Below are 13,856 nucleotides of genomic sequence, written 5' to 3'. Positions count from 1 at the left end.
TTTTATAGAATATGTTTGACGTAATTTAAGGGTAAAGTTTATATAATGAGTAGAAACTACGGTAACCCAACGGTTCATAATCGAACCTGTATTTGTTATATGCGATCTATTTGCTCCTGAGCCTTGACTTTCATTATAGTTGAATGTATTTAAACCAAAGAGTATAATTGAAGCAGAAATTATAATAAGATTTCTAAAGTTTTAAAACTAAAAGTCAACATTATGTGCAATATTTTTATTCGCTTAACACTACATTTTATGGGTAAATTTTATTAGTCCTTAAATAAACGCACCGCATCCATAACCGGCACGGCCGTAAAGCCCTGTGCCGTAACCGAAGGGACCATAGCCGAATCTATCAGCAGCGAGAGGACCAACACCGTATCCGAATGGACTTGCGATGCCAACTGGGGCGATATCCTCAGCCACAATGCCAACTGCGCCGTTGCCACAACCGTAGTTGACGGCACCAAAACCAGCAGTTGGCAGAACACCTTCAAGGCCCACGGTTCCTAAGAACGGCAAAGCGCCGGCAACTGCGAGAGGACCTTCTATGGCGTTTTCTGATAAAACAGACACTCCTCGTGGGGGCAGAGCGGAACCACTGGCTATTTCCAGACCGCCGCCATTTGAAGCTGAGACGGCAGCAACTTCGTAAGCGAAAGGAGATGCACATGGAGCAGCAAATGGTGCAGCAGCAGCGAACGGAGCAGCTGCAGCGAATGGTGCAGCGGAATATGCACCGTATGCAGCTGGGGATTGAGTTTAAAATGAAATTTAAATACTTGATAATATATGAATAAGAATAGATTTGCATCTTTTTACACATTAACAACATTAAACATTATTTTAAATTTATAAACAAATGAACTAAACACGTGCCTTATAATAATAACATTTATATTAAGTAAACACTTCGCTTCGCGCGTAAAAAATATACTATTTAGAAAATATGCATCATACTCACCATTGCAACCGCAGCCGCAGTTACCAGCGATGGATACGGTACCACCAGCCGGCACGATACCACCAAATTCAACAGCACCGAGGATTGGCACTTGACCAACTACTGCAGTTGTACCAGCAACGCCCATCTCACCAGCTACCACTACATCACCAACACCTGCTCCGCCATAGGCAGCGAATTCCGGATAAGCAGAAAATGCAGCGGGGGCGAGACCAGCTCCACAGCCACATGTGGTACCAGCGAGTCCAGGGCCATACGCACCACGAAGGTACTGACTGCAGACATTCTATAAACAAAATCAAAACATAGAGTTCAATTGCGTTAATGCACGTGTTTGTTTATAAGAAATTACAAAATTTATTTGCGCACGCGCCGTAATAAAAATTAACAAATTGCATTTTAAGAAATACTTTTTACAAACAATTTTATTTGCAAAATAATTTCTGAAGATTATCACAAATTTTGATATTTAATAAATAGATTTTTATGAATGATTTTATATTTACCTGAAGCAAACAAGCTTGGAAGCAGAAGAACAGGAAAGCGAGGGCGGACATGTTGGTTGGTTCGTACGCAACGGAAACACAGTGCCGATAGGAAGTGAGCGGCGCTTTTATATTACGAGGAGCGAGAATCGGTGCGCTGTTCTTAGATCTGTGTCGAAATACGTGCATACGTGTTTGTATGTATTGAATATTTAGTCAATTTAGTTAATCACTTTTCTCTGGAATTCAATTTTGCAATTAGTATTATAATGAATGAACTATAATATTTTAATGAAATAGTTTTAATAGATAACTAGATATTACTATAACTAAGAAAATCTGTCTCTCTGTCTATCTGGTACCCTTTGAAGACCAAAAGGTCGTCAAAGGGTAACACGGTAAGGTTTAAAGCAAGATTCAATCCCAAGAAAGGACATAGGCTTATTTTTTATATAATATATTTTATCACTTATCGTCAATATATATTATTGATGTGTTCCGGTTTTAAGGTTAGTGTAAATACAGGTTACCTTAGTGGTAGAGGTTAGTGGCTAGTGGTAGTTCTAATAAAGCCTATGTCTAAGGGCGGTGGTGACCACTTCACAACACCATTGGTGGACCATTTGCTAATCTAATAATAACACATGTCTAGTCATAGAAAACGTCATCCCAGGTCATGCATACAACGCTTAACACTACCTCGTCAGGATGGAGGACAGGGTTTAATTGATATAAAAAATCTACATAATACATTAACGAACAAACTGCGTAATTATTTCTATTCTAAGGCTGATCACTCACAACTCCACAAGCACGCAATCGAAATTGACAAAAAATTAACGCCTCTTAATCTAAGCAATAGAAGTATTCAAGCAAAATTAATTACTAGACAACAAAAAATAGATTTGTGGTCCCAAAAGTCTCTACACGGTAGGCATTTAGCCGATCTTGGCCAGTCACACGTCGACAAAGATGCGTCGAACGAATGGTTACGGAGAGGTGAGCTCTTTCCAGAAACAGAGGCTTTCATGATCGCCATTCAGGATCAAGTAATAGACACTCGCAATTACCAAAAGCACATCATCCGCTTACCTAACTTACCAACTGATTTATGTAGACGATGCCATAGTAGTTCTGAAACCATTCAACACATCACCGGGGCTTGCAAATTCATAGTCCAAACTGATTACAAACATAGACACGATCAAGTTGCAGCAATTATCCACCAGAACCTAGCTCATGCTTATTCATTACTAACCAAAAAGGTGGCCTATTACAAATATAAACCTGACACAGTATTAGAAAACAGCACATTTAAATTATATTGGGACCGAACTATAATAACAGATAAGACAATACATTATAATAGACCGGACATTACAGTAATAGATAAAAATAAAAATATAGTATTTATTATAGACATAGCAGTATGCAGCACACATAATCTTCTTAATACATACACTGAAAAGATTTCAAAATACGTAGAACTGGCAACCGAAATAAAAAGGCAATGGCAAGTAGATAATGTAAAAATCTTGCCCATTGTAATATCTACAACGGGTGTTATCCCAAAAACCCTTTCGACTAACCTAAACGCACTGCATCCACCATTACACTTATTCAGAAAGCAGTTATTCTCAACACTTGCCGTCTCACACGTAAATTCCTGTCATCATCATAGGCTTAACCCTACAAAGACTGATACACTTGGCTTAGGCTCGTGTATCTGTTTTATTACCTCTTCAAAAGGGAGAAAAAAAAGAGAAAGAAAAATAATAATAATCAATTTAAAAAGTCGATACTACTTCCACTTACCAATTTTGAAATTGACTAAACGCTTTTTTATGGTATATGTTGGCGGACGAGCATATGGATGGTAAGTGGTCATCACCATCCATAGACGAGGGCGCTGTAAGAAATATTAACCATTCCTTAAATTGCCAATACGCCACTAACCTTTGGGAACTATATGTTATGTCCCTTGTGGCTGTAGTTACACTGGCTCACTCACCCTTCAAACCGGAACATAGAGTGGGTGGTAACTACCCAGACGGGATACCGGGACGGGTAACCGTTATTCAATATAATATACATATATGTATAGTAACGATGTTTTCTTTCGCTGTTCAACTCAAGACGAATTATTCCTACAAATTCAGTCTACAGAGATTAAGGTTCTCGAGAACTAACCATTGGTTAATTGTGGCTCTCGAAACAGAACAAATAAAATTTCGTTATTTAATATAGAAGCATTATACTTACTTATTGATTGCCAAATTAAACACTATCATCAGTTCGGAAATGAGAATATCCTTTTATTTTTTTTCTTAGTGAAAAAAAGGACAGGAAAAGCAAGGAACGTAGCACACTCAGTAATTATGTCAGCCGTGTCCACTGGCACACCACACTCGTGGCCGGAGGGTTACACCTCCCACCGCACTATCCCGAGCAGGTACTTCGAAGCATTCGTGCCCAGTAAGTACCTGCGTCATCCTGAATGTAAGCGCACTGTGTTTTTCTTAACCCAACGACTCAAGTATGGACGTATCCTCCTCCCATCGGACGTTCAAGGCTAGAGATACCGACGAAAGAAATTAAGTGGATTTTCTTACTATATATAAAGGTATTGGAATAATACATGATTCATTAAATATATGAAACGATTTGATAATATAACGAAGAACCAAAAATTTCAACACGAAATATTATTAAAAGATGTATAACAGAGAACCCTGTAATTAAGGCTTCTCGAGTCACGTTTTTTTACATAATTCGTCAATATTTTAACTTCAAACGTGGGGCCGATAAACGTGAATTTATTGAGTACAATAATTGCCCTTTGAAAACAAATAACTTTATTAATATTGATTTCGGTTTTAGTGATTCAATTTGTCGAGTTCAGTCGATGTTTATTAGTTTTGAAGCCTTTCGAGATTTCTTTGATAACAAAAGAGTTAAAAATATACACTTAAATATACGAATACCTAGCTAAGATCTAAACGTAATGGCCCTTTCTGGAGCTGTTTGAAGACATTTGAACAATGAAGCTCTTCGAGTTATGGTGCAAGATAAATATAGGGCATTTAAAATTTAGAAAAATATAATCTATAATTATTTTAATATAGCGTTTGATAATTATACTCCAGTAATTATTATGATAACGCAAGTAGTATATTTGTACAATCAAGCTACAAATAGCTAGTTAAACTGATAAGGGAGGAAAGGAGAAAAGTGTGAGAAAAAACTCCAAGAATTTAAATCCTCAAGATTTCAGGTGCTTTTATATGAAAAATTTATCATAGAAGTATATTTATTTATTTAACGTTAAGTTAAATTAATTAAGTAATCACAATTACCTTTAACATTTCACAAGATGACATTTAATGCAAGCTGCCACTTGTATCGTAGTGATACTACAGGCACAAGGGACGTAACTCTTAGTTCCCAAGGTTGGTGGCGCATTGCCGATGTTAGGAATGGTTAAACTCACGGCGTCAGTGTCAATGGACAGTGGTGCCACTTACGAACTCTTGTTAAATAATGAAAAAAAATCACCAAAATATTTTTATAATATAATCTTGTATTGAGTAATATGACAATATTTATCAATATTTTATTGACATAAAGATTTAAATTAGTGTTGCATATCGATAGTCCACTATCGATAGACTATCGATAGTGTTGCCACGTGTCAATTCTATCGATAGTATTGCAAAAACCATTATTTCTATCCTAAACTATCGATAGTATCCATAGTATCGCTGCCAATAGCGATACTGTCGTTAGTATCGATAGTATTGCCGTAATCAATAGTGTTGCTCACGGAGAGCTATATATATCAATACTGTCGATAGTACTATCGATATCCTGAATAGTTTTCGAGTTCAACAATCGATAGTCAAACTATCGATAGTTATGCAGCGCTGATTTAAATATTAAAAAATATTGATCGGCAAAGTTAAAATTAATGCACAATGTCATTACAGAAACGAATACTTTGCCTTAAGAAGGTTTTGCCTTACGAAGAAGAAGTTTGAACTCTAGGAAAAGACACAGGCTTATACTTTTTTATGCCCAACTACCTGACGACCAACTCCTAAAACACTCACGGACCACGGGCGACTACTAGTAGTATATAAAAACAGATTTCTGTATAAAGTAAATTTATTTTTTCTTTTTTATAATATCTCAGATGTAATTTATTTTCTCAGTAAATATAAGCACCGTTGCAACCGCAACCGCAGCTGCCGGCGATTGATACAGCACCAGCGGCTGGCACGATGCCTCCGAATTCAACAGCACCGAGGATCGGCACTTGACCAGCGACCAGAGTGCTACCAGCAACAGCCATCTCACCAGCGACAGCGACATCACCAACACCTGCACCTCCATAAGCAGCGTATCCAGGATAACCAGCAGCGAGACCGGCACCGCAGCCATATGCGGCAGGACCAGCATAGCCGAGCCCCAAACCGTAACCGGGTTCCAAGCCAAGTCCTAGTCCATAGGCGCCACCGCACGTGCTGTATACATTCTAAATAAAAAAAACACAAGTTTTATTATTGAACATATATAATTAAAATGAAATAAATAAAAAAGACGAATTGGACCATTGGTTAAAACGCGTGCACTTAACCGGTGATTGCAGGTTCAAACCCTAACAAGCACCACTGTATGTTCAAGTGCTTAATTTGTGTTTATACAACATCTCGTGATTGGCTTTGAAGGAAAACTTCAATGAAATTCTGCCACATGTGAATCCAACCAAAGATTAGAGCAGCGTGTTGAAAGAGTATCCAAAACCTTCACCTTAAAGGAAGGGCTTAGCCCAGTAGTAGGACATTTACAGGATGTTCCTTTACTTTAAATAAAATTATCTTACCTGAATCAAACAAGCTTGGACGCAGAGCAGGAGGAAAGCGAAGGTAGACATGTTGACGTGTTTACCCGACGAGAGAAGTCAGAGAATGCTTATGTGAATAAAATTCGTCGTTTTTATATCACCAACAGCCTATTTAGGCCTATATGTTGCAACCGTGTACGTGTTTATTTTAATGTTACTTAAATCATACAAATATATTTTGAAGAATTTTTCGTTTTTATGTTTTCCCGTAAAACTTATTACGTTTAATATAATTGTATTTCTCTTTAAATTTGCACAGGTATAAGTTGTAATTGTTAAATCCTATGTTTTTTCTTCTAATAATACTTCAAAGTTCCTAGAAATGAATCAAACAATTTGACGACCTCCGTGGTCGAGTAGTGTGTACACCCGTTTTCATGGGTGCGCCACTCCGAGGTCCTGGGTTCGATTCCCGGCCGAGTCGATGTAGAAAAAGTTCATTAGTTTTCTATGTTGTCTTGGGTCTGAGTGTTTGTGGTACCGTCGTTACTTTTGATTTTCTATAACACAGTGCTTTAGCTATTTACATTGGGATCAGAGTAATGTATGTGATGTTGTCCAATAATTGTTTTTATTTATTTATTTAAACATTATGGTAATAAATTCTAAGTTTTGGGGTTATATCTGCATACTTAAAATATGAATATAGTATAATCCCGGAGCATCTACAAGAGACGGCCCCCCCCACAGGCCACGGGCCTTTGAGCTTCACGTTTGTTGCCCCAGGTACCCCAGACCATCCGCCCCTGGCGACAGTGACTATTGCACAAATTTGCATGTTCAATTGATAACCTACTAACTGACATTAGATTGTCACGTTTTCTTTCACAATAATTACCAATGAAAAAAAAATCACATAACAACAGCTGATAACGTTTCTCAGTATTCATAGTTTTCGTATAAATAACGCGTGTTCTTCCGTTACAAACATTGTCGAGTTTGTACACAAACAGTAAACATGTACAAGATTGTTTTTGTCTGCGCTCTGGCGCTTACGGTCCAGGTAAATATATTCACTTGTATTTACTCGATTGAAGGGCAAGCACATCTCTGTTCTCTACGTATTCTACCGCCATTTAGCAATAATTAGTATTATTGTGTTCTGGTTTTTAGTGACTGAGCTAGTGTAACTACAGGCACAAGGGACAAAACATCTTAGTTCTCAGGGTTGGTGGTCCATTTGCGACGTAAGGATGGTTAACATTTCTTACAGTGTCAATGTTTATGTACGACAGTGACCATTTACCACCAGTTGACTACCATTTTGTAAAAATAATATATCTACGAAGTTTATGTACTAAATTATAATTATATCAATTTGTTTTTTTTTTCAGTCCATTGCTGGAGCATGCCTTGGAGCTGGATTGGGTTATGGCCTCGCTGAGCCTTTCGGTTACGCCGGCACTCTCGGTGCTCCTTGCGGAGCGTACGGTGGTTACGGTGCCTACGGTGGCTATGGACTTGGTGCCGTCAGTGCTTCCTACGGAGGAGGTCTCGCAGTAACCAGTGCTTCTGATTATCCTACTGGAGTATCTGTTCTCTCTGAAAACTTCATCGAAGGACCTTTAGCTGTAGCCGGTGCTCTGCCATTCTTGGGCACTGTGGGTCTTGAAGGTATCCTGCCAACCGCTGGTGCTGGTGTTGTCTCATACGGCTGTGGCAACGGAGAGGTCGCCATCTTGGCTGAGGATGTTGCTCCTCTTGGTCTCGGTTACGGTGGACTCGGATACGCTGGACTTGGCTACGATGGAATTGGCTATGGTGGATTCGGCTACGGTGGTCTCGGCTGTGGTGGTCTCGGCTACGATGGACTCGGCTACGGTGGTCTCGGCTACGGTGGTCTCGGCTACGGTGGTCTCGGCTGTGGTGGTCTCGGCTACGATGGACTCGGCTACGGTGGTCTCGGCTACGGTGGTCTCGGCTACGGTGGTCTCGGCTACGGTGGTTACGGCTATGGCATCGGTGGTTGTGGATGCGGTGGCTGCCTCTAAATTGAATCCACTTGAGCAACTGATTATGGCATTTGAAAAAGTCAACAAGTAACCTTCCCCTGTTTTCCTCAACAAAATTTTATAATACAATACGATTTCGGTTTCATGCTTATAATAGCCAACATATACATTTCCAAAATGTGCGTTAAATTTTATCTAACTCGGGAGTTTATCAGAGATTATATTTCGATAAAAAAAAAAACTGTTCTTTTAATTCTGAATACAGAGTCCTTTACCAAATGGTTATTTAGAGTAAATACATAAATTGTAACAAGTTTTGTACGTCACGGCTACCCACACATGAACGGGCCGTGCCTTGACGTGACGCGGCCACGTGAGTGTGTCCTTATGTGAGCCATATTTTAAATACGATAGATGTGCAGCAGCCGAGAGGGTCCAGTGGTTAGAACGCGTGCATCTTAACCGATGATTTCGGGTTCATAGCCAGGCAGGCACCACTGAATTTTCATGTGCTCAATTTGTTTTACAATTCATCTCGTATTCGGCAGTGAAGGAAAACATCGTGAGGAAACGTGCATGTATCTAATTTCAACGAAATTCTGCCACATGTGTATTCCATCAACCCGCATCGGAGCAGCGTGGTAGAATATGCTCCAAACCTTCTCCTCAAAGGGAGAGGAGGCCTTAGCCCAGCAATGGGAAATGTACAGGTTGCTAATGTATGTGCAGCAAGCTTTTCCCTTAAAATCCTTACCTTAACCAATAATTTATTTTGGCTAGCCAATAGCCTTTTGCAATTTACATTAAAAATTAATGCTCTGAAGAGCAAAACAAGCATTATTAATTTTAAGAGTACATACTATAAGGTAAAATTAATTTAACGTATGCAAATGATTATCTTGCATACTTATAGCTAGAATTCTGAAAGCCACATGTGAATGCACAAGGTCGCATTGGAGCAGCGTGGGGTAACCAAAGATTCAAACCTTGTCTTCAAAGGAAGACGAGGGTCTAGCCCAGCTGTGGCATATTTGCTAGCTGTTCCTTTGTTACTTATTGCTAGAGAAATTAAATTAAAATTTGCAATAACAAGGAGACAATAATAAAAATATGGTTTAGGTGAAAAATTTATAATTTACTTCTCGAAATTTATGAGACAGATGTGAAAAATTATAAATGTCATAAAGTCTTAAGGGCATTGTATTTCCGTATGAGACGTCTTAATGGTCTCATGTTCCCTAAAGAATTACTTGAAAATTAAAGATCTCATGGATCTTATCTGGACTTAGGTATTGCAATAATCATTTCGCCAATCAGCACCAGCGCATAAAACATATCTTCCAATAGCGTTAACATACCACTTTATTTACCTTGCGCTGCTTTTGGAGGGCAAGTCGACTCGACTGTATAGAGGCAGCCATTTTGTGGGACTATTTATACGTTGTCATAACAGGTTCCCAAATATCGTACAAAATGCCTCTGTTGCTAAATAAAAAAAAAAAATATTTTGCATAAGTTTATACATTTAGTAAGTTCACAGTTTATGAATCTTCGGAATTAAACGATCACCTTCTGTAAATTTTTTTTGTTATATTGAATACTATTCAGTTAATCACAATCAACAAACTAGACCCGCTGAGTTTCTTTCGCCTGTTCTTCTCAAGTCTTCAGAAAAGTTACTTTCTTGTGGTAGGTTAAAATTTGACAATCAATAAGTGTTATGCTTTCGTTTAAAGAGTTCTGAATTGATTTGATTGGCTCGTTTTTTTTTTTTTTATTTAGAATATAAATTTCTATATGGTTAATAAATTACTTTATTATATGAAGCTCGTGAAACTGTCGGTCCGCAAACAAACCTTAAATTTACGTATTTCATTTTTTTTTTTATGGCAGAGGTGGCAAACGAGCAGGATGCTCACCTCATGGAAAGTGACTACCACCGCCCATGGACATCTGCAACACCGGGGGGCTTGCAGGTGCGTTGCCGGCCTTTCAGGAAAGAGTACGCTCTTTTCTTGAAGGTTCCCAAGTCGTATCGGTCCGGAAAAACCGCCGGCGAAAGCTGGTTCCACAGACAGGTTGTGCGAGGCAGAAAATGCCTTAAAAACCGCGCTGTTGTGGATTTACGGACATCTAAGTGGTGCGGGTGAAATTTTTCATGCGATTTGCTTGCATAACTCAGCTATGTTGTGCACTACTTAGAGTTTATGATCAATATATCTTTATTTATAATACAACAATATTGCACTTAACTACTTATTTCCACTTTAATTTTACTTACAAAATTTCGTTAACAGTTTCTTCGACGTTCAAAACGCCATTTTTTTCGTAAATCCATAGTGAAAATCATGGATGTGGCGTCAATTTGCTGTCAAATATTGTTTATTTGGCTTTTGTCCTGTTATGGTTGGAATACATATAGATACAATAATCGACAAATATACATGGTTCATAACATATCTTAGCTATTAGGAAATCGTATGAAATATATAAATCTTAGTTTTGTACTCCTTCGATTCGAATATCGTAATCAAGGACGCCCTAATACATTTACTTTACCTTTTTAATGATTTAAATTATTTTATCTTGGTTGATGAGCTGATTAACCGGAAATATAGACTCACTGGTGCGAAGACCATTTTTTTTCGCCCCTTTTCCCTTCGCCCCCTCGCCGGTGATCAATTGCGCCCTAGTCAAACAGAATCAAAATATACTTTATTCAAGTAGGCTTTTACAAACACTTTTGAATCGTTATTTAACAAACTACATTAAGTGAAGCTACCACCGGTTCGGAATGTAAATTCTACCGAGAAGAACCGGCAAGAAACTCATAAAATACTAATTGATCTCCTCCAATTCCTAGAGAGGATTCCCGGGGTACTGAGTCCCTCCTAGTCCCTGCGGCGCATTGAGGCGAGGGTGAATGTGCGTGTAGCATTGTTCCCAGTGCGAAGATCCTTGCTACAAGTCGAAAGAACATTTTTTCAAAAATTGTCTTAATCTATGCTAATATTATAAAAGTAGCTCTATCTGTTTGTCTGTTGCTATTCCACGGCCAAATTACTAAACCGAATTTGATGAAATTAGATATTAAGCAAGCTCGAACTCAAAGGCAGGATAGGCTATTTTTTAGTACCGAAGAACAGCCCCTAAAACACGAGCGAAGGAGTGGTCGATAACTTATTTTTCTATAAGGACACAAATGGCTTGTCATATGATAACACTGCCTTCCAGTAAATACATTTCAGATATATTTATTTACTACCTCATGGTATTTTATTAGTAACTGATATTATTAGTTAATTAGTAGTAGAAACTTTTATGTAAAATTAAAGGCATTTTAAAATATGCAGTAAGTTCAGAATATATACTTAGAATTAGTTGAGACACCCTTTCATTTAGAAACTTCATCGATACGCCAAATTCTAATCCAATCTAAGAAATTGTCGTTTTTTCAACTCCTGATATTTAATTAGAATAATTCATTTTTAAATTAATGATTTAAATTAATTAATTTTTAACGAAGGATGGATATGGTTGGAAAGAATGTTACTTGTGAGATGACGTCCGACAGAGAAGTATGGAAGAAGAAGACACGCTGCTCCGACCCCAAGTAAAATTGGGATAAGGGCAGGAGGATGATGATGATGAATTCATTTTTAAATTAGCACTCTAATCATACAATAACAAAGTGTAATGATTATATGTTAAAAATAATAGGGTTTGGTATTTAAGTCATCAAAGAAATGAATATCATAAATATTTTATTATGGAAGATAAATACATATATGTTCTTGTATTGTTTGATATTGTAATATTCATCGTAATTTTCTTTGAAAAGTATATTTAAAGTTGAAAGTATGAGCCGACAGTGATAATGAATGACGGTAATTTAAAATCAAGAAAAGCCTATAGATTAGATGAGAGTGTTGAATCCATAACCAGCACGGAAAGGTCCAGCGTAGTTGCCGATGCCGTAGCCGAGACCGTAAGCACCGTATGCTCCGTAAGGAGCACCTAATAGACCTGGACCACAGGGCTCAGCGAGACCAAAAGGTTCAGCGAGACCTAGGGGACCAGCAAGACCCAAAGGTCCGCCGAGACCAAAAGGTTCAGCTAGACCAAGAGGACCAGCAACACCGAAGGGTCCGACACCTAATCCAGCTCCAATGCAAGCTCCAGCAATGGACTGAAACGAAAACAATTGGTATTATTATCTTCATCTTACAAATAATATTACGATTTATTTAATAAGTTGATTTATTAAAATACATATTTACCTGGATCGTGAGCCCCAGAGCGCAGACCAAAAGCACAGCCTTGTACATGTTTGCTGTTTGTGTACAAACTCGATAATGTTTGTAACGGAAGAACTCGCGTTATTTATACGAAAACTATAAAGTCTGAGAAACGTTATCAGCGCCATGACGTGTTTTCCAAAGTTATCTATCTTTAAGGAACGTGACAGTTATAAGGTCAGTAACTAGGTCATCAAATAAACCTGCTAAATTCTTCTAACTATTTATGACTAATATTTTTCATTAATACTGATTGAAAGTACTTGTAGGGTAGTACTCGCTACACAAAAAGATTCTCCGAGTACTTCGACTCATATGTTATTTGATGTCGTATGATAGATATTTGGCAGGGGCTTGACAAATTTGGATGATTTAAACTACATATATTTATACCTAAATTTGGTCTGATCAGATGTCCAAGTTAATCCGTGGTTTTCTTTTTTCCTGCAATTGGTAGGTGGACGGCTAAATAGGCCTGATTTTAAACGATCACTCTCGCCCATAGACAAAAACGATTTATTACATCAGCAATGCACCACTGGCATTGAAAACTGTCCCTTATGCCAGTAGTTACACTGCCTCACTCGTCCTTTAAGCCGGAACACAGCATTGACAGCTTGACGGTACAATATATGATAAGCGAGTGGTACCTACCACACTTGCTTGCACTAAGCCTACCAACAAGAAAAAGTCTTAGAAAAAAAAACCCACACACATGAGAGACTCAGTGGAGTAGTTTTTTTATACCATTTTTTTTTACGTACAGTAATTATTTATTATTTGAATAAGTCTGGGGCAATCATTTCTATTGCAAAATTGAAATGTCACAGGGTGAGGTCGCAGAGCGTGAGGAGGATGGCTCTGGTTATCCATGAAGATGTCTGTGCTGTGCTCGGACGAACCGCTAGCGTTAATTCTCAAGATCCTTTACCGGAGGATATCTCTGCTTACCCATGAACCACTGGCGTTAATTCTCAATATCCTTTACCGGAGGATATCTCTGCTTACCCATGAACCACTGGCGTTAATTCTCAAGATCCTTTACCGGAGGATATCTCCGCTTACTCATAAACAGCTGGCGTTTATTCTCAAGATCCTTTACCGGAGGATATCTCCGCTTACTCATAAACAGCTGGCGTTTATTCTCAAGATCCTTTACCGGAGGATATCTCCGCTTACTCATAAACAGCTGGCGTTTATTCTCAAGATCCTTTACCGGAGGATATCTCTGCTTACCCATAAACAGCTGGC

General features: G+C 38.3%; 4 protein-coding genes across 4 annotated transcripts; 1 reads left to right on the top strand and 3 right to left on the bottom strand.

Moving 5' to 3' along the window:
• Nucleotides 1–220: 220 nt before the first annotated feature.
• LOC125074387 (chorion class CB protein PC404-like) lies at nucleotides 221–1,629 on the bottom strand. Its single transcript, XM_047685706.1, has 3 exons — nucleotides 1,474–1,629; nucleotides 968–1,253; nucleotides 221–752 (listed from the first exon to the last, which is right to left on the bottom strand). The coding sequence occupies exons 1-3, from the start codon at nucleotides 1,522–1,524 to the stop codon at nucleotides 280–282; spliced, it is 810 nt and encodes a 269-aa protein (XP_047541662.1). The 5' UTR covers nucleotides 1,525–1,629; the 3' UTR covers nucleotides 221–279.
• A 3,969-nt stretch (nucleotides 1,630–5,598) lies between these two features.
• On the bottom strand, nucleotides 5,599–6,492 carry LOC125074389 (chorion class A protein Ld2/Ld41-like). The gene is made up of 2 exons (XM_047685709.1): nucleotides 6,335–6,492; nucleotides 5,599–5,986 (listed from the first exon to the last, which is right to left on the bottom strand). Exons 1-2 carry the CDS (start codon nucleotides 6,383–6,385, stop codon nucleotides 5,660–5,662), a joined length of 378 nt encoding a protein of 125 aa, XP_047541665.1. The 5' UTR covers nucleotides 6,386–6,492; the 3' UTR covers nucleotides 5,599–5,659.
• Nucleotides 6,493–7,247: 755 nt separating this feature from the next.
• Nucleotides 7,248–8,560, top strand: LOC125074276 (chorion class B protein PC10-like). Its single transcript, XM_047685566.1, has 2 exons — nucleotides 7,248–7,358; nucleotides 7,690–8,560. The coding sequence occupies exons 1-2, from the start codon at nucleotides 7,314–7,316 to the stop codon at nucleotides 8,344–8,346; spliced, it is 702 nt and encodes a 233-aa protein (XP_047541522.1). The 5' UTR covers nucleotides 7,248–7,313; the 3' UTR covers nucleotides 8,347–8,560.
• Nucleotides 8,561–12,058: 3,498 nt separating this feature from the next.
• LOC125074403 (heavy metal-associated isoprenylated plant protein 34-like) lies at nucleotides 12,059–12,697 on the bottom strand. Its single transcript, XM_047685731.1, has 2 exons — nucleotides 12,588–12,697; nucleotides 12,059–12,496 (listed from the first exon to the last, which is right to left on the bottom strand). The coding sequence occupies exons 1-2, from the start codon at nucleotides 12,633–12,635 to the stop codon at nucleotides 12,224–12,226; spliced, it is 321 nt and encodes a 106-aa protein (XP_047541687.1). The 5' UTR covers nucleotides 12,636–12,697; the 3' UTR covers nucleotides 12,059–12,223.
• Between the last annotated feature and the right edge of the window lie 1,159 nt (nucleotides 12,698–13,856).

The sequence above is a fragment of the Vanessa atalanta genome, chromosome 27 (genome assembly GCF_905147765.1).
Source record: "Vanessa atalanta chromosome 27, ilVanAtal1.2, whole genome shotgun sequence".
Classification (NCBI taxonomy): Eukaryota; Metazoa; Arthropoda; class Insecta; order Lepidoptera; family Nymphalidae; genus Vanessa; species Vanessa atalanta.
Note: the sequence above shows the minus strand (reverse complement) of the source record. Positions and strands in the feature narration are given on the sequence as shown.